The 20,974-nt window shown below is 38.3% G+C and overlaps 1 protein-coding gene across 1 annotated transcript; it reads left to right on the top strand.

Annotated features, from left to right (window-relative positions):
* Positions 1 to 176: 176 nt before the first annotated feature.
* NSUN2 (NOP2/Sun RNA methyltransferase 2) lies at positions 177 to 19,578 on the top strand. Its single transcript, XM_082310986.1, has 19 exons — positions 177 to 258; positions 338 to 495; positions 631 to 735; positions 849 to 954; positions 1,577 to 1,648; positions 4,759 to 4,843; positions 5,625 to 5,817; positions 6,225 to 6,299; positions 7,302 to 7,432; positions 8,978 to 9,051; positions 12,084 to 12,214; positions 12,822 to 12,918; positions 13,992 to 14,167; positions 14,747 to 14,839; positions 15,220 to 15,355; positions 16,668 to 16,748; positions 16,975 to 17,113; positions 18,058 to 18,097; positions 18,756 to 19,578. The coding sequence occupies exons 1-19, from the start codon at positions 181 to 183 to the stop codon at positions 19,159 to 19,161; spliced, it is 2,376 nt and encodes a 791-aa protein (XP_082167112.1). The 5' UTR covers positions 177 to 180; the 3' UTR covers positions 19,162 to 19,578.
* The last annotated feature ends 1,396 nt before the right edge of the window (positions 19,579 to 20,974 follow it).

Genomic DNA, 20,974 nt, shown 5'->3' with positions numbered 1-20,974 from the left:
CGTCGCGACGTGCCGCCGCCCGGAAGGAGCGCCGGGGGCGGGCCCGCGCACGCGCCGAGCGGCGGGAGCACGCGGCGCCGCAGCAGCCCCGTGGCCCCGCGATCCCTGTGGCCGGGAGGGACGGGAGCGGCCGCCCCGACGGCGGGGTGGGTGGCGGGGCTCGGCCGGCGCCTGGCCGCCATGGGCCGCCGGGCACGGGACCGCCGGCGGCTGCAGCAGCAGGAGCGGGGCGGCGGCGGTGGCGGCGGGGACCAAGCGGTGAGAGCCGGGCCGGGCCGGGCCGGGGCGGGGCGAGGAGCGGCAGGGCCGCCGGGCTGACGGTGGCGGCGTGTTTCAGGGCTGGACCGGCGGCTACCCCGAGATCGTGAAGGAGAACGAGCTGTTCGAGCGGTACTACCGGGAGCTGGGCATCGTCCCCGACGGCGAGTGGGGCGCCTTCATGGCGGCGCTGAGGGAGCCGCTGCCCGCCACGCTGCGCATCACCGGCTACCGGAGGTAGGGGCCGCGGGGCGGGCGCGGGTAGGGGCCGGCCTGAGGATCGGGCAGGCACCCTGGGGGCGGTCCGCTGCCTGGGGGAGGGGGGTCTCGATCCGGCCTTCTCGATCCTGCGGGTCTCTCCCTCCCCTGCAGTCACGCCAAGGAGATTCTGCACTGCTTGAAGGAAAAGTACTTCAAAGAGCTGCAGAACCTCGAGGTGGACGGCCAGAAAGTCGAAATGCCGCAGTCGCTGAGCTGGTGAGTGAGCTGGAAGCGAAGCGAGGCACCCTGCTTGTTCTCCAGATCCGGCCTGGCAAATTGGTTTGTCTCTTTCTTTTGCCGCTGCCCTTTCTCCATCTCTTTCCCCCCAGGTATCCAGAAGAGTTAGCCTGGCACACTAACTTGAGTAGAAAAATCTTACGCAAGTCGCCACAATTGGAAAGGTTTCATCAGTTTCTGGTTAGCGAGACAGAATGTGTAAGTTTTGGATAGAGCTTGATTTTTTTTTTTTTTTTTTCTTTCATGTCCTGAGCAGCATTTTATTTAAATGCATTATGAGAAACTGAGACTGTACCTTTTTGCTCAGAAGAATCTGAATTTTATGTTGCTGTTGACAGTGATTCATTCCATGACTCTGGCACATAGCTGCAGTTACAAATATTTCTCCTAAATTAATTGCAATTTTTTTTTTCCTTTGAGAATGTGAAAATGAGTCCCTGTAAAATAATCAGTTGCTGTTAGAAAACAAGTGTTTGAGTCTGGTAAAAAGTGCATGTGTGTAGATACCAAGACTTACCTGTAGCGATGGATGTTTCTTACTTGGTTGAAGACAGTTTCTCATCTCTTGAGCAGAAACTACGTCTGCAGAATGAATAAAATTGGAGTAAATATGTGATTATCGGAAATTTCAGTTGGGCGATATACTGTGGTTTTGTTTGTTAAATGCTAACAAAATTTAATCCTAAGTTTACAATAGTGTGTTTTCAATTGCTGTATTGTTTTATTACATGGAGATTTAAAAAACGTATTACAAAAGAAATGCATGCTTTTGGGATGGAATAAAAAGGAGTTTGTTTTGGTTTTGTTTTTTCCTTTCAAGGGAAACATCAGTCGTCAGGAGGCTGTTAGTATGATCCCACCTCTGCTGCTTAATGTTGACCCTCATCATAAGGTAACTCTAGAATATACTGTGTACTAGAGTTTTGTCCTGGAAGATAGCTTGATTAAACTACAAATTACAACAGCAGCGTCAATGCTGATACACAATTCTTTTTTGTGTTGGTACGTTTTACGCTTTCTGCATGTAAACCACAGCAATCAACTGGTGTTCAGATCACAAACAGACTGCCAGGGGAACATCTGCTTTTTCAGCTTTATGTAATGCCCTGTAAAAAAGCCACCTAATTTTTAAGTAGTTACGTAATCTTACTTTCTAAGTGTAAATGTATTTAGCTGCATCTAAATTACATGTTCATGTTTCAACTCCCTCTTAAAGTAAGGTGACTGTTTTTAACGTCCTGCTATCCGTCACACTGTGAACAGATGTAGTTTTTCAAATCCAAATGATAATGTTCTTTACCAGGTAGTTTTCACCTCTCTGAGCCTTTTGAAGAAGTTGTAAACTTCTGCTCTATAAGTCTGTTAGGCAAAATAATTTGGGTGAGCTACGACATGCTGTTGATGGTGGCTAGAGAGTATAGATTGCTAACTTTAACTGAGGTGTCTAAGGAATGCCTGTGATATTTTCTAATGGCAGATTGTAGGAGTGGGGATGTCTGGTAGCAAACTTCCTGTTCTAACCTTAGTGATGTTTTCATACACTACGTTTGTTTGCAAAATGAATCTGTGAGGTGGCCTTATTCTCTTAATCTGTTAAGTTAAGGAGCTAGTTAGAAGTGCCTTGCTATCTCAAGCAACCATGTTGTGCACTTCTTTCTTGAATTTTTCATGACATCTTTAAGTTTTTCAAACTTCTGACCTATAGGTTTTAGAGACTCATTTTTCTGAATCTGAATTCTCTCAGTGCCAGGAGGCACACAAGGCGCGAACATCGTTCTTCCACTTCGATCGGTCTGCGGCTGCGTGCTCTGGAGTCCCAAGGGCCACAGCGCAGTCTTCTGTTGGTTTTTTCCTCAAGACATGACCGATCCAGTTCCCTCTCCTCCTCCTCACTTCATTACTGATTTTCTCCATCTCCGAGTTGATGCTCGTCGTTTCTGCAACTTTTTTTTTTTTTTTTTTTTTTCCGGGAGGAGGTAGTTGGCCTCCTGCCCAACCCCCATGACTTGGAGGGCCAGTGGTTCTTCTGTCAGGGTGGCCTTCCCTTAGGCTGCGTTGGTTCGCGGCACCTTCTTCAATTTTATCCGGTGCACCCTCCAGAGAGGGATCCCCTATCCACCACCCAGGGGACGCACCTTCTAGCCGTGCAGCCCCAGCCGAAGGGAGGCTCATTTTTACATACTTATTTTTATATTAACATTACTTAGCACGCATAACTTTTTTGTTTATTTTCTCCTGTTCTCATCCCAGCCTAACATATGACACAGGGCTGATGGCTGTGTTATGTGAGGCAAGGTATTCTCAACTCTCTTAAATGAATAATGAGTTGAGTGATAGATCCAGTCCTAACGTGTCTCAGGTGCATTTTGAGTTTTGTCTGGAGCTGAACAGGTAGTGAATGTGTTTGACTTAATGTAAAACAGAAATTGTGAGAATATTTTTGCACGCACCTTACTTCTATTGCATATGCTAAGATAGTAGTATGCCTTTTTTGCATTGAATGTTTAACTTAGGTGTCTGTATTTCAACAAGCGCTTTCCAGAAATGCCTGCAAGTTTTCACGGATTTCCTCATAAATCAGACTCAGAATAAGTTCTTTATCCTCTCCTGTAACAAAACAGCAAATAGCTGCTTTAACGATGCCTTGGCTGTTGTCATTTAGGACCTTTTATGGTTCTTAGTGCCTTATTTTCTGAGCTGCTTGTTATGACCTGAATTGCAGGTTACTTTTCATGCTTAACCATCATGTTCTGTGCATCTGTACGTGCTGATTCCTGTCTTACACAAGGATTAGCTTGATGACTGTCAGACCTCTCTATAGTTGTGTTAATTTTTAACCTACTTTTCACAGTTCAGTTTTCCCTCACCACCAATTTGCTGGACAATTTCAGAGCATGTTTAGGCTTGCTTATTCTTCATTATCTTTTTTATTATGTACAAAAATAAGTTGAAACCCGTAGCATCACAACTGTTGCTCTAAACAGCAGATATGACGCTCTCATACTGAGTATGTCTCATGATGCATTAACACTGCTGCATGGCAGCGCTTATCACGTGCTCTCTGGAACTGTCAGTAAATGCTCTTTGCATTTCTCTGGGGTCTGTCTGCCAGTTTAGTCTTGTTCATGCCAGGGGCTTGCGCGAGGATCTGAGCTGATCTGTCCCCATCTTTTATCCTGTTGCACGATTTGAGCTAGCTTTTACTGGAGCTAAAGGTCCGGAAGACAGATCGAGTCATATAGTTCTGAAAATCTAACTAGGCAAGAGGAAAGGCTCTGAGCTTCCTTACTTAAGAAAACAGTGTTAGCTGTCAAATGGTTTGCCGTGAAAGTGACTCTATGAATGACTCAATCACAAGCCAAGTTTGTGATGAACCAGGAGGGAGAAATATGCTAGAAATCAGGTGTTTGTGCCTGTGCTGTTCTGTTCTGCTGCCTGATGGCGGTTCGAATACTTCCCAAGTACTTTTCCAGTTTGTGCTGCCCTGATTTTTTACATTAAAATGCAAATATGTGAGGAGGGATAGCAGTTCATTTCTATAACATCAATGTAATCAACTGTGTCGGATAGTCTCCGATTAATTTACTGATAGTTAAAGAAAAGTACAGCTTGCTCTTGAATGTAACTTTTCCCTTAATGTTTGTGTGTAAGGTTTGTGTAAAGTTCCAGTTAACTTCAGTCAGAATTGCTTGTGAACTGGTAAAAGGACCATATCCCTATATCTACATTCAGATTTCTTTTTCAGATTTTTTTCAGCTGATATATTTGTTCCCTACAAACCAGTGCTTGTTATATTTTAGACCCTCAGAGATAAAGATGCATTCCATGATGCATACAAAGAACAGAACTGTACTTTGTGTTTTTGCAAATTGGTGTTCAGAACAATCATAACTCTGCGATTGTATGCAAAAATATTTAATTTAAACAAGAGCGCATAGTAAATTTTTCAAGTACTTAAAAAATACAAGGTAGTACTTTTTTTTAATTTTCTGGTGTTTGTAGATTCTAGATATGTGTGCTGCACCTGGATCCAAGACTGCACAACTCATTGAAATGCTGCACGCAGACATGAATGTTCCTTTTCCCAGTAAGTCTGGAAAACCTACCAAAAACATTTCTGACTTTCAATTTCCTCTTTTTCTTGTAAAAGATTACTTTTAATATCACAGATGAGTAACTGCATTTAACTACATACTGAATTCCCAAAGTAGTTGAGTTAAATGAGATGGGAAGTACCCCACCTTTTCCTTGAAACTTTGTGGGCTTCCTTGGCTTGCAGGAGAGAGATGGATTATAAATCTTCACAGTTCAGGCTACAGTAGATGTGATCAGAGCTTAATTTTAGATGGTGGCCCATGAGCCCTTGTGTTTTAGTGGTATCCTGCAAACACTGGATTAAGCTGCTTTAGCCTTAAAATGGTTGTGATATTTATCTTCTTTTTTAAGCTTCAGAATCTTTACTTGCAGTTAGATACTTGCAGAAAATACTGTCCGTAAAAATTGTGAAACTGGGGGGAGTGGATTCTTTCTGTGTTCTGCTGAAAGTCTGCTGATGTACAGAGATTGTCTTTGGTGGCAGCGGAGGTCGTCTCTCTTACAAGGGTTTTACTTTGAGAGTGAAAAGTTGAAGGGCCCTATTTCCGCTGCATGCAAGCTAGAACTCTTGAGACTGTATTTGACACATCAGTTAAACCTTGACATACTTTATGTTATTTTATGTTCAGCAAGGGGTCCTCTGTTCGTAAGTAGTCTTTTAAGTAAAAATCCGTAGTGAAAGGTTTACACAACTTTGACGATAAGGCAATAAACTATGTAAAATTATTTACCTGTTAATAGTAAAGCATCTTCCCGCTATTTTATGTTCCCAGAGGGTTTTGTAATTGCTAATGATGTCGACAACAAGCGCTGCTATTTGCTCGTTCATCAGGCTAAAAGATTAAACAGTCCATGCATCATGGTGGTAAATCATGATGCCTCCAGCATTCCTAATCTACAAATAGATGTTGATGGAAGAAAAGAGGTCCTCTTCTATGACAGGATTTTGTGTGACGTCCCCTGCAGGTATTTTGCATGTAATCTTCAATACACAGATTTTATTGCACTAAGTGCAGTGCTAGAATTTTTGTGTTACTGAGTTATGCTTTTTGAGTTGCTTAGTGAGTTATGCTTTATAGTAACTTCCAAAACAGGTGTGAATGCCTTAAACTGTCTTAGGTAAGGGGATACCAAATCAAGATGAACTTTTTTCATTCCAAGTGGTACTTATATTTGGTCAGCTGAAGGGCATCAAATTTTGAACTTACACTCAGGATATTGAAATGCAAAGATAATGTAGAAACAAACGGTACAGCATAGGAGAACTAGGTAACATGGGAGAGGGACTGTTAATTTTTTGCTGCTATAAATGGCTTGGATATGAAATGAGTTTTACCCACAAATAACACAGATCTGGTCAACCTCTGTTACAGTGGAGATGGAACCATGCGGAAGAACATTGATGTATGGAAGAAGTGGACAACACAGAACAGTTTGCAGCTCCATGGGTAAAAATGCTTATTACACAACTGCACTTCTTTCATTTCTCTCTCCTCCTTTTCCCATGTCTTTAACATCTGCATGCATTCACATGTTAATATCTGACAAAGCAGAGACTAAGAAAAGTTGCTTTTCTCTCAGATCAAGAGCTTATGTGCTATTCAGAGAAAATGTAGTGTCTCAGATGTGGGGTCAACCTCCAGTGGAGTGTGTGAATATAAATTTCTTGTGTTCTTATGAATATCTGACATACTAATATTTATTGAATTAATTTAGACAAGGTAGCTAATAAAACAGGGAACAAATCACTTGGTTGGGATTCTTAGCATTTAGGCAGGTATAATACTGTTGGAAAATACAGAAACTTGTAAAATTTAATAGTAATGTTTTAATGTCTTTAGAATGTTAGAGATCATACACAAACGGTTTCAGTTGCCTGAGACTGATTTATGTTAACTGATGGTGAATGACTACTTAGCCTAGTGCAGGTGCGTGGTAAAAAGCGGTAATTTAAACACAGATGAAAAAGCTTAGAACATTTTCCTGTGCATTTGTAACAAACTGGGGCAATGTGAGCTAAGCTGTGTTGTCCGTAATATTTGTAATAGTCAGATTGCTCCTCAGTTTAACTCTAGATTTCGGAGGAGTAGAGTAAGGTTTTGGAGGGTTATTTTTCTAGTGTTGAGTACTTTATTATAAATTTGATGGAGCACTAGAAAGAACAAAATACAGAATATTATGTTAAAAGTTATCATGCAGTAGTGTTAATGTTTGACCTAATTGCTGTTTTAGTAGGTGTAATTGTGAGTGTGTCTGTGGTGTAGACTGCACTAAGCTGACTTAGTTTAAAACTGACTTTGTGTACTGGTAAAAGCTGTGGAACTCAGTATGTGCTGCCTTAGACCATGGAGAGTTATGTGTCTGCAGTATAGCTTCACCTGTAAGAAATTTGATGGCCAGTCTTTCTGGTTCCTGAATGATACCTGGCTAGACCAAGAATGTTCTGTTAGATTGCAGTTAAGAATTGCAACCCGTGGTGTTGAACAGCTGGCAGAAGGCGGGAGAATGGTATATTCTACGTGTTCTTTGAATCCTATTGAAAATGAGGCTGTGATCGCATCTCTGCTGGAAAAGAGTCAAGGTGAGAATGTGAGCTTGGATGGAGTGGGGAGATCTTTTTGTTTTTTCTTTTTTTTTTTCTTTTTTTTCCCCCTCGGCCCAAAGAAGGATATGTGTATGATAGTACTAGTAATAGGCTTAATGTAAGTAACGTGCTCCTAGTATGCAAAACTACAGCAATTTTTTGGTACCAGGAGGATTTAATTGGTGTTGATATCAGCAGTCTTCTTAAATGGGCCTAAATTGGGTGCAAATATAAAACCTGAAGAAGTTCTGTTAAGGATGCACAAAAGACTTCTACAGATCAATGGAATTCAGTCTGTGTTACCTGGCTTCTGCTAACCAATTCCACTGGTTGGAGTCCCTGTCTGACATTCGTATTTCCTTTGGAAAACACAGCATGGGACATGGCTGCTGTACACCATAGGAGTAAAAAGCCCAGAGTGTACTTAAGCAGTTAGAGCAATGTTACTGTGCACCAGTAGGTGGGAGTCACTGATACCTTTGCACTTACCGTGTTTCTCCACTGGGAGTTGTAGTACTTCTGATGGACCATTTAATGGCTGATCAGTCTGATGTAGTCTTGAGGCATCAGTTGAAGTCATGCTGTAGTTAAGCAGGAATATTCGAAGGACAGGCACAAGCATCAAGTTTAATCAGATTCGAAATGTCATTTTGGAATTTGTCTATAAATTCATGTATCATTTATTTAAAAGACTTACTTAAACTGTCACTGTAAGAGTAAATGGTTAGTCATGTAGAACGGGTTGATAAATTGTGTACAACATGAGGAAAAGCCTACCTAATTGTTAAATAACTTAAGTATTCAGAATCACAAAAAAGAAATTTTAAGGTTATTCTTCTCTAGAGAGATCACCTATTTAAACAGTAAGTTTTCATATCATTCTTTCTGGACTTGGGGCAGTTTAAAGTTTTTATTCAGTAGATTAAATTATAGTCTGTTGATGTTTCTTGTAGTAATCTGACACATTTTAAGCACATAGCCTTTTGTCCTGTTAGGTTGATAGTACTTACCTTCCTGTTGAACAGTTTGGAATTTTCCATTTAAAAAATAATAAATTCTTTTTCCTCTCACACTGGAATATATTAAGATTGTAAGTCCATAAAATCAGAATATATCAAGCATTTTAAAAGACTTAGTCATTCCAAAAGAGTACTTCTCAGAAAAATACTTAATCAGCGTAGTAAATCCAAATACTAAGTGAGTGAGAATAAAAAATTCTATGACAGCATTGCCTGGAACACTGATGTTTAACTATACAGGCTGTAAAGTATTATTCTGTGCAGCTGCTACAAAAAGTATCTAACCGTTATATTTTGGTTAATTTATAGGTTGCAAACTTCTGTGTTATTACGAACAGTTCTTACCACCTTTCTTGTTAATTTACACGGTAGTAATTGTATAACATTTTGTTCTTTAGAGGCTTAAAAAGCAATGGTCTTAAAATGCTCTAAAAACTTGAAGGAAAACTGTTTGCATAAAAGTTAATTAGGAGCACAACTCTAAATTCTGTTTTCAAGAATGTTTATGTTCTTGGGGTTTCAGGTGCCTTAGAACTTGCTGATGTCTCTTCTGAGTTGCCTGGTTTGAAGAGGATGCCAGGAATTACAAAGTGGAAGGTACTTACCTGATATTTCTTGGTCTATCGTAGAGTGTTAAATTAGGGAAATTTTGAAGTGTAAAATTTCAGAACATTAGATTGAGCTGAAGTAATGATAGTGATTTGCTGTTTAGAGTTGTAGACAATATAGTATTGTAGGGGAGAGGGCTAAAAATCTTTCTGATGGTAAGTTGTTGTCTCCTCATCTGCTTTCTTCTTTTTCTTCTAGCTTTCTTTGCTGTACCTTCTATATTTTCTTAATATAATTCCCTTTTTTATTGCATGCAGCATGTGGCCTGTAGATGGCAGCATAATTTCAGCCACTTTTTAAGTTATCCCTCCTTCTCCATCTTTACAGTCTGTGAGCGTTAGATTCTATGGTTCTTTAGCTGATCCATTTGAATCATTTGGAAGTAAAAGCTGTTAAACCCTTTCTGGAAATAAGCTGTGAAAACTGCAGTTATGTGAGTAATCGTAGAATATTAATAGAATCCTGTTCCAGGCCTTATGTGATTTCAGTTCTGGAAACAGACTGGTAGGGAGGGACAAAAAACCCCAAAGCTGCTTCAGCTTTCTGTTAAGAGTATAATCAAGAAGCACAGAAGGCCATCCTGGTAGTAGGGAAAGAAGCTCTGATGAAATTTTAATTATGAGCGTGTGCCTTTGCAATACCGTTGGTTGTTCTGTCTTCTCTCACCGTTTCACTAGTCTCTTGCAGCAGTACAGTGTGCAGGTTTGTGCCTGTGTGCAGGCTAATGAACAAGATGCGTGGACTAAAAATAATAAATGTTCTGTCATTGGAAATCCAGCTTAGAAACTAGCTGATTTCTTTCTTCTTACAGTTACAGAAGTTTAAATTGTATGCTTATATCTGAAGGATAAATGCAAAATGCATGATTATGGCTCTATGATCTTAATTTTACTTTTTTTTTTTTGTACTGTATAAGACTACAAAATATATACATAAAGGTCATAACGAGTATATTGTATTCCCTGTAACCTTTATTTCTGTGTTTGCAGTTGAAATATAAATCTCCCTAATGGGCATTTTAAAAAGTAGGCTAATAAAATCTGTTGAAACTTTGCAAGATTTTCTTCAGCCCTTATTTGCTGCTACTCTGTTTTTCCCAAGCCTCATTGGCTAGCTCATCATTGAATGTATTTGCTTGCTTTGATGGTGTTTTTACTTGGTGCGGTCTTTTTTGTTTCCTGGTGAAACGTCTGTTCATTGGGAGCTCTGGGACTTAGTGATTGCATTGAATATTCCTTTATATCAGTTGACTGTAAATCTCTGGAAACACAGGGGAAAAAAGAAAAAAAAAGTTTTGTTCAAGGGACACTTAGGTGCTTGGAAATAGCATTCAGTACTCTCTCCTTAAGCCAGGCGATGAGTGAGCTCAAATGAGTTATTTCAGAATCTTGAAGGAAGAGATCTTTTTAACTTCAGATATGTTCATCTACTTCTGCAACACTTTTAGTCTTCGTTCTACCCTAATACGAAGCTAGCAAAATGTGCAGTAGAGAAGACTTCAGCACGTTCTTTGATGCTTTGCCATTCCAGCAGTTACATTGTGTGGTTAGACTGGTAAACCAAAACTGAACAGAGCAGGGCTGTTAGGCAGTTGTTCTAGTACATCCAAAATAGTTCTGGACTTGTTTGTACTTCCAGTTATTTATCAGTCCTGTAGTTTGTTTCTCTCGGGCTGAACTTTTGACTTCCAAAGAAGAGCAGTTCAGAATCGCAGTCCATCTTGTCTCCATCTAGCAAACTGACATACAGCATATTTGGACTTGAAATACTAATTCTGGAAGTACAGTCATTTCTATTTCAGGAACATGCAAAGGCACAATATTTTAGGTGTGATCTGATTAGTGGTTGAGAAATGCCAGGCTTCATGACGCTGAAACCTGTGTTCTAACATTCCTAGTGAAATTGTAATCTAGATAAATCTTACATTTCAGTTTCCAGTAGAACACTTAATTAAACCTTCAAGACAATCACAGCGAGATGTATGAAAACACTTCATCATACTTGCCAGTCCTGAAGTCACCATCACTGTGACTTCTCTATTTTGTTTCCTTAACGACAAAAATGGGCCTTCATTTCAGTCATTATTTTTATTCATTTGCCCCACAAATTGCTGGATGGGACCTTTCTTACATCCAGTACAGAACCAGCCATCTAAAGTGCTGAAGTCAAATTTTCCCTGGTTTTTTTTTTCCCACTTTGGTATTCCTGCTTAAAGAGCATTCAGAATGCCTTGCTGTGTAGAGTTGTGGCTCTAACCTTCTGCTTGTATCTTAAGCATCCTTCAAAAGCTTTGACCCTTAGATAGAATGAGGTGATGTTATGTCCACACAGTATCTTGGAGTGGATTTATAGATGTGTTCTGAGTCCTGGACAAAGAGACAGACACTAGGAAATTCATGGGGACATGGTTCTTCAGTAACTTTCCTTGAAAACATCTCTATCTGTGGCCTATGTAGAGCTGTTTCATGGGGCTGTATGCTCACCAAGCTGTTGTCTTGCACTCTTCCACCTGTCTTATGTAATGAATTTGGGATTCCTCCTTTCTAATCTCTACTACACGGCAGTAGCCCTTTTCCTTTGTATACTGCTTGGAAGCTGCCTATAGCAGAATGTGTCACAGTCAGTCTCTGGCAGAAAAAGAAGTAATGTATCCTAAATCTGATGGCTTACTAATCTTCTTGTATATTCCACCACTGTCCTTCCTTTGGATTTTGGTGTTCTGTATGTTCTGGAAGGTTAACAGAGATCACTGCAGTTGATTCTGCACCAGTCTTTACTTGACTGCACACTTTTTGAAGCATAAAAAGTGGAGCAAAGAGGTACAGCTGGCAAGAATCTCCTACTCTTAAGTACATGCATAAAATGCACATAGGAACAGTACACTTTAAAGAACTTAATTCACTATACCAGAAAATAACTTCTCTTTTTGGCATCTGAACCTTGGTTTGAAAGTATTTTAATTAAAACTTGTAAAATGGTGACCCATATTCTTCACAGTATTTATATTTACTCCTTTGAAGGTAATGCTGAAAGATGGACAGTGGTTTGAAGAGTGGAAAGATGTGCCTTCAAATAGACAAACACAAATACGTCCCACTATGTTTCCAGTAAAAGACGAAGAGAAGCTAAAGGCAATGAATCTAGAGCGTTGGTAAGTTTTCCCAGAGTAGATTTTATGAGGTTTTGATGGTTACCTTGTATGGTGGTGGGCAAATTATAATTAGGAGGTCAGATTAGGAATGTGTTGCAGTATAGACCTATGCTTGTATAGGTCTGAGTATCTTTTGATTGCTTCATAGATAATGGCAGTACACAATGTTTAAATTCCAGTGAACTGAAAGAAATTATTGAAAGTTGCTTACAAGGAGTAAGTACTCACATAAACAGGTCAAATTCTTTGCATCCAATAGAGATACATAGCCAAAATTACTCGAAAAGTATGTAAAACTTTAACATTTTAACAGTGTGACTTATTTTCTATGAAAGACTTTCCATAGCTATTCTAAAAATAATGTTTAGAAATGAGTCATTAAAGCTCAGATGTGAATGGTGAAATAAATGCGTTGCACTGATGCAAGTTATTTTGCCAGAATGCTCTATTTTAGATCCTGTTTCTAGCTTGATAAATTGAATCTGTGCAATCCTACTAGGAATACTTAGTTTACCCTGAAAGTAAATATAAATGTGACACTTCTAGTACTTTGTGAGAGCCTGAATGCTAATGATGAATACACTGCAACATTTTTTTTTTTCCCTAGCCTTAGGATATTGCCACATCACCAGAACACAGGAGGTTTCTTTGTGGCTGTATTAATAAAAAAATCTCCAATGCCATGGAATAAACGCCAGCCTAAGGTAACTTCTTTTAAAAGAGCTAAAATGTTAAATTTTAATAACATTTCTGGAATGTTTTTGAAAGCTTACATAATAGAAAACATACTATAACTGGTTTGTATCTGCCCTTCAGTTATAGTTCAGTGTGTCAATTAAAAATAAATTCCTAAATCCCTTAAGAACTTTAAAAAAAAAAAAATCTCCTTTCAAAATAGAAAAAAAAAAAAGGAGGAGGGGATTTTGAAATCATAATAAAATAGCGAGATAAAACTTGAACCTAAAATTAAGGCTTTGAAAGAATTACAGAAGCAGATTAGATTGAGTAGCTGGAGCTGTCGCTTCCTTCAGCTGTGTGTGTGGTCCCTCTGCTGAAGGCTTGTTTCTGCCATGTTGTAAGCTAATTCTGATTTCAGTTTGTCTTACTCTGTGGCTGGTTGCTCAGGAGTGATTCACTAGCAGATTAGTCTAGCAGATAAGCAGCAGGAACAGTAAAACTGTTAGGAGCAGCAGCAGCTTCAGCCATCTGACTTTAATCCATTTGTTGTCAATTGTCTTTAAAATCCTGTTGACATGATTTGAGAGAAACTTCTTGTGTGATTCCCTTTTAGCTGTTTATTTTATTTGCTTCATTAGAACACCTTATGAGTCAAATGTATGCAGCAGTAGGGGAAAAAGCATTTATTCAGAAGGAAGCGTCATCCAAATAGTTTATGCTGTTCTAAGTTTAATGTTGTAGCACTCTTACAGAAAGTGTGCAGCAGCAGGATGTGTGTGTCACTTGGAGCGCTAGGAGGAAAACAGCAGGTCCTGACTTAAAATAGTCTTCTCTGTGAGTGCTTGAACATGATTTTGTAAATGGTACAAAAATAGCTTTCTTGGACAGTTCGTAAGAAATTGTCCAGAGCAGCACTAGAGGTAAATGCAACTTACAATGATATCTTGACTTAATCAGATTAACTCTCTAAATGTATCTGTTTAAACACTTATATGCAAATTGATAAGAATTAAGCACATGCAAAGAGAGAACGGGGGTACCTTTTGTTACAAGTTAGAGACTACTTTTGCTTTGTTGAAAATACTGTAATTTGAAATAGGTTCATCAGAAATTACCACAAAGAACAGGAGATACTGAAGTGACAACAGCTGATTCAGGTAATGGATCTGAATGTATTCCTGAAGAACCAACACTTGCTGAAAATGAAGAGTCTAAGAAAATGCAAGAATTGCAGAATTCAGACACTGAGCAAAGCAAAAAGGAAGGAGTATGTGGGTAAGAGACCATGTCTAAGTATTTGTCCTGTGACAGCTTCGTAATTGCTGGCTATTCTATAGTTCTTTTGTTGTTGGACTCATTTAGAAGTCGATCAAGAAGAGTTAATGAATATGCTCGATTGTCCTACATTTCCACATTTTCTGTCTGGTATTTCAGCAAGTTAGGAAAACAACCACTTTTCTTATTAGCATTTGCAAAGTCTGTTAGTCCTTTCTTCTCTGTTAAGGAAAAGACTATTTTCGGAAGTTAACCTTTTGAAGATCTTTGTCTTCACAATAACTCCCTCAGAAATCTCTATTTACTTGTTTTTTGTGGTTTCTGTTTTCAAGCACTGCTTTCACTTCCTCATTTTAAGAAGTTAAATTGTGGGTAGTGTTGTTTTAGTGAAGCACAGGAAAATGTCAGTATTCTGTTTGGCATACTATTGTTACCATAACGCATGTGTTGACTAAATGAACTGAATATACTGATTTTAAACCAAGTACTTAAAGTACTGTAAACTGTACCAAGTGCTGTAAACTTATACAAGTTTTTAAACCAAGTAAAATTGACAGTGCAACGGTATTTTCTTTTTAGACCACCGCCATCTAAAAAAATGAAGTTGTTTGGTTTTAAAGAAGACCCTTTTGTGTTTCTCCCTGAAGATGATCCATTATTCCTTCCTATCCAGTAAGAAAAACATGTTTCTGATTTGGCAGTAAGATTTCTAGTAGTTTAGGAATATTAGTAGTTCAGTTCATCACAAAAGATGGGTCTAGTTGGTCATACATAAAACTTTTTCCCTAACAGGTGTTCCTCTCCTCAACACTTAAACTCCTCTTAAAGGAAAATAGCCAACTATAGTTTGCACTGGAAATTTTTGAGTGTATCTTAGTGTATATGACAGCTTGTCTTTTCTAATGTCATGAATCTTAGAAAGTCACATCTTTGAGTTCTGGAGCAGAAGTGTTAAGTGTTCGCAGAGATGTCTAGAGGAAATGGGCTAACCTATGCATTTTGAGTATGTAACTTCATTGTTCACTTAATAAAAGCAAGTATTATGGCCACAGGAAGTTTTATGCATTGGACCCATCATTTCCCAAGATGAATTTACTAACTCGAACTCAAGAAGGAAAGAAGAGACAGCTGTACATGGTTTCTAAGGAGCTAAGGAATGTGCTGCTGAACAACAGTGAAAAGATGAAGGTATGGTTCATCTCTTCAGGTTTTCACAACGGAGATCATAAGCATCAGTGGATGTCTCCTTGAACTTTATTGCCAAGCTTATTGTTTATATAGAGGATCAGCCCTCTGATAGGCCTTTTTTTTTTTTTTTTTGCATCTGAATGAATGTTTTCCTCTCTATCCCTCCTCTGTTAAAGAGATGAAGAGTTGTCTCTGAGAGGTAAAGAACAGTCTACAAGATTAAAATTGGTATGTTTTTTGGCAGATGGAAGGGATCTTAAAAGTAGAGGAAGGGAATATATAACTGCTGCATGTGTACCAGCATTGTTATGTGGTCTTCAGGTACCTTCACAAGTTTACATTGACACTGTTGTATTTATAAGCCCCTTAATTATAAAAGTAAAAAGAGCTTTGACAGCCTATCAAAAATAATGGATAACTTTAGCTGAATTATTAGCTGGCTGTCTTACATGGGGACATTGTTTCAAAGTAATTTCAGCAACTGAATATTTTGAAAAGTTGTTAAGCTGAATGATAATGGGCTAAGAAGTAGTTTTTGTGAATTAGAGGGAAAAATGATAATTTGTTTTATATGACTCCCCATGGAAATGCCTTGCAAATGCTAAAGATTTGTCTTAAAAGTTGTTGAATAATTTAAGTGAGAATGAGGTCATCTAGTCTGGCTTTCTTCCTGCCCCAAGCAGGGCTAACTTCAAAGCCAAATCAGATATGATTCAGGGCCTCGTCTAGTCAAACTGTGAAAATTTCCAAGGATATTCATTACATCTTTGCAACAGATCTTTGAATTGGATAAATAATTATCCTTTTATCCCACATGCAGGAAATGACTCTATAATTGACAAAATTTTAAGAAACTGGTGCATTAAATTAGGCAGTGAGATGCTGAGTACCACAAAGGATATAGTGTCCTAATATTAAGCACTTGTGCATTTTTAAAATCCCGTCCTTGATTGACTTTCCCAGAATCACCCAGAAAATTCTTACTCATACTAAAATTAAAATCAGATCTTAATAGTTCATTGCCCTCGTTTTAAGACTAACACTTTCTCAGCGTTCAGTTTTCAACATGGAAAGGAGTAAAAGGAGTAAAAGGTGTTGAGAGAGAACTATGTTTTGGCAATGGGAATTCCTTTTTCCCTTGAATGAATTTTCACATGAATTTAATTCAGTGTCCAGTGCAAATGAACAAACGCTATGGCAGAATTATCCTTTCTTCCTCCTTTTAGTCAAACAGTTGAGGAAAAACAAAGTTCAGAGTGGTAATTTAGGATTTATACTCCTTAATGATGCTTATTGGCTTTTCTGTTTGCAGGTTATTAACACAGGGATAAAAGTCTGGTCTCGCAACAGTGATGGTGAACAGTTTGGATGTGCATTCAGATTAGCACAAGAGGTAATTACATAGCATTGTATTTTCAAAGGAGATACTTGGTTTCCTCTAGAGCCTATAGCACAGCTGGCATTAACTTTGTCAAATTACTGACAACTTGCATTTTCAGTATGGTTTAAAATGTGAAAATTGTTTTCTGATATTAGCTAAAGGACATAGTCTTTTTAACATTTTTCCTTCAGAAAGGAGAGACTGCATTTTGAAACAATTATATTTATTTATTAAACAGGGAATTTATACTCTGTACCCATTCATTCATGCAAGGATTATAAATGTCTGCATAGAAGATGTTAAAATTCTGCTAACCCAGGAAAATCCGTTCTTAAGTAAATTCAGCAGTGAAACACAGAAGAAAGTCAAAGACATGGGTAAGGCTTCTAACTTGTGCTATGACAAAATTATTATTATACAGTACATGGAAGACTATGAAAATCCTGTAACATAAACTCTGTTTGCTAAAAATTTTGACTAAATTTATCTTAAATATACTTGTTAATTAGGTAAGTAAGCATTACTGAAACCCAGTGTGCTACTAGAAACTGTAGTCCTTTCTAATCACAGCCTTTAAGGTTTATGAACTCCAGAGAACAGAAGAGTTGCCAAACTTGTGACTTCCGTGAAGCAATGCTGTGAGGCAGCGTTTAAAATATCTGATGAACAAAGATTTTTATATACACTACTGATCTTTACGCCTGTTAGTGCTCCAGCTGAAACCGTTTGTTTGTCATCTGCAATCGTTTGTCATGACTTTATGTATCAAATATAGTTATTCAGATTTGATTTTCTTAAATATGGGGAGCAGTGTCTACTCATTAAATTTTTATTTCCTCTATGCTTGAAGAAATGAAGACTGGTTTTCAGTCGTTTGTTGTTTTATTTCCAAGTCATTGCTGGTCCGTGTACGTCAGTGTTAGATGAGACAAAATGGGAAGAAAAATTTTTCTAAAGTTTGGGCTGGCATACTGTTATGTTCGTTTTACTTAAGTAAAAGTTCCTTGTTAGATTCACCGAGGAAATTAATCCACTATGTGGGTTTGTATTTTAATTTGTTTGTTTGGGGTTTGGGAGGGGGCAGGGTTGGCAATTGCTTTTGTAACCATATAACTACTTTGGTCTGAAAAAAAAAAAAAGGAAGAAAAACTAGTATTGTCTACAGTTTACTGTACTGATGTAGATAACTGCTAACCAGCTTATGGTGTGTGGCTGTCTAAAAACTTGTTTTCTTGAATGTTTTCAGATTACAATAATTTTAACACTGTACCAAAGTAACACATCTGTTTTGATTTTGTTCCCCCCACCCCCTTCTCTGTAGCGATGGGAAGTATAGTTCTGAAGTATGACCCAGACCCTGAGTAAGTAGATGCGTTTTTTTCCATTTATGCAGTTTTAAAACTTGGACAAGAATTTGCTTTCGCTCAGCGAAAACAGAAGTGTAGGCATGGAGATGCAGTGAGGTCAACAGTAAAGCCAGACAGCATACCGAGAGTATAACAGGGAAAGAAGCTATCTTGCCTGTGTATTCTCAAAACAACTGTAGGATTTAACTTTATAAAGGAGAGCTAGTGGTTCTGCCAGAGTTCCACAGTATCACTGCATGTTTGTTTGTTTGTTTCCCTGTGAAGTCCAGCATTTGGAATAGAAACAGTTAAACTTTTTCATTGTTCATTTTTGTTGACAAAGTAGTATCAGAAGCTCTTGAGAACTTTTTAAATGTCAACTTTCATCTTGCTGTTGCTTATTAGTTTTGAAACCAGAGCCAGAAAATTATTTTGCCTGTTGCAGAAATTTAATAACGTTGAGCTTTATTTTTTTTTTGCTTGATTGCTTGTAGACAAGCAGGTACCTGTTTAGATATTGAAATTAAGACCAATGTACTTGGCGTCTTCTACAAATAGTTATAAAATGCATTCATTATTAAAGGTTGTGCACTTTTATCAGGATATGGCTATAAAATTAAGTTTTGAAGATTAACTTTCTCATAGTTGACCGAACGTAACTGCTTGTTTGTAGAAAACCTGATGATCTTCAGTGTCCTATAGTGCTGTGTGGTTGGCAAGGAAAGACATCACTCCGTGCCTTTGTGCCCAAGAATGAGAGACTTCATTACCTGAGAATGATGGGAGTTGAAGTGTTCAAAGCAAAGAGGAAAGAGGAGGAATCAGAAAGTAAAACGGAGGGAGAAGTTCAGCAAAGCCTGGCACAAACAGAGGAAGGAATGGATATGGAAGATAAAGAACATGATTTAGTCACAAAAATGGAAGCAGAAATAGGTGAAGAACCTTCCCACAGTCCTGTGGAAAGCACTGCTATGGAAGTGGAAAATAAAATTGAGGATTTAGATCAATCTAGTAAAAATACCAACAGTCATGTAAGCCAGGAAAGCAAAGACACGGATACAAGTAATGTGAAAGATTAAGTTTCTTTCTCTATTACTTGGCAGCTTCCATGAGGCTCATATCCAGACTTTCGCTTTTAGCATGGAAGTATATTTTAAAATTTTGGTTGGAATGGGATGTTCCTCTTTTAAAGTTTCACCTATTTTATTTTTTAAATGAAAACTATAAAGAGATTTCTTTTCAAATGTGTCGTCTTTTTACCATTTTAAGCTCCATGTTACCAGTGGGTTTGTGTGTCTGTTGCTGGCAATGGACCATGCACCAGTAAAATATAAAGCCCGTATTTGAAATGGAATAATGGTATGTACAAATGAACTGCCTGCGTAACTGGTCAAGAATTCCTTCAGAAGGAAAAACTGGGGTTTCATTCAAAGCACACAAGTTCTAGAAAAACATTTTTTCTCTTAAGGTTGCTTACTCCACCTGCCACCCAATCTGATTACTACTTATGCAGGTCCTTTAATGGATAAGGGAATCAGTGTGAGTATGCATACAAATGCGTGTATAGGATATCTAACTAACAACCTGGTCAACATTTATTCAAAATAAAACCATGCACAGCATCCTGGAAAAAAAAGATGCAGAAGGCATTTTGCCAGAGACTGATGTCTGAGGTTCTTCTTCAGAGTACTGAATTGCTTGACAGGCACAGCTAATAAATGTCCTCTAACTAGATCTTCAGGTATGCTGAGCATGCCTCAGACTCGTATCTTGTAATGTGCCTGTTTAAGAGTCTGTGACTGTCCCTCAAATCTACTGCGGTCATCTGTTTTTCTGTCACTACTTCAAGTGTGAGTCATCTCTAAATTTTGCAAGATACTTGTTTATAGCTGAAATAATAGTTAAAAAAAAAAAGAAAGTGTGGTGGTATATGTATTGTTGTATAGTAGATGTTTAAAAGAGGTTATTTAGGTCCAAAAGGGTAATTTACTTAATCTGACTTAAAAAAAAAAAATAGTTGGCTACCTCAGAAACTTACAATATAAATTCCATCCTTTGTGGCTTAGTTTCGGCAATACCCTTTGTACTTGTATCAAGTTGACCTGAAAGGAAGGTGACCAGTGGTACAAGGCATTGTCCTCCACTAGGACCATGGTGATGCAAATATTTGTGTTGCTTGTCAAACTAAATTTTACTGTGTGTACTTTTAGTGATGAAGGCCTAATGTGGCTTGGATGCATTTGCTTTACCTTGCTACAACAGACTTTCTGATGCCTGCCCTTGAACTACTTCATCAAAGGGAATATTCTTGAGGGAGAGACATAAAAGTGAAATAATGCCATGTCCTCTGATGAGATATTAGTCTCATGCAGTGAAGAACCATTGGCAGGACTCGTTTTCCTCTTGAGAGTCCGTAAAATAGGTTAATAAAAAATCAGTTCTTGCCCTTGTATTTTGTTAAGGTTTGAGTTTGTTCTTTGAATTGGGAGCTGCAATTGGGCAGGCTCTTTTTTGGCAGTTCCCTAGCCTAAGAGCAGCATCGTAGAATATTCTTTTGAATGGAGGTGTATGCAGAGTATAATTTTTAATTCTTAAAAGTATTTGAGGAAAAAAATTACAGCAACTTGAAACTTCAAGCATGAAACTGAACATTGGTTTTCTTATCTTTGCATTTATTCTGACATATTGGGCGTTTGAAATGAAAGAAGGGTGGAAGACCAGTGTCATTTTTAAGTCCTCATCACCATCAGTCTGCAGTACTCAACTCTGAGGATGATTGATTTTAATTCATTTCATCTTTTTATGCTCTAATGATCTCCATAAATTATCAGAAGGTCAAGTGTTAAAACTTACATGAAGAAACCAGAATTTGTTTTGAATTATGCCTGCTGT

Source organism: Platalea leucorodia, assembly GCF_965183815.1.
Source record: "Platalea leucorodia genome assembly, chromosome: 1".
NCBI classification, from domain to species: Eukaryota; Metazoa; Chordata; class Aves; order Pelecaniformes; family Threskiornithidae; genus Platalea; species Platalea leucorodia.
This window is presented reverse-complemented; position numbering and strand designations above follow the sequence as displayed.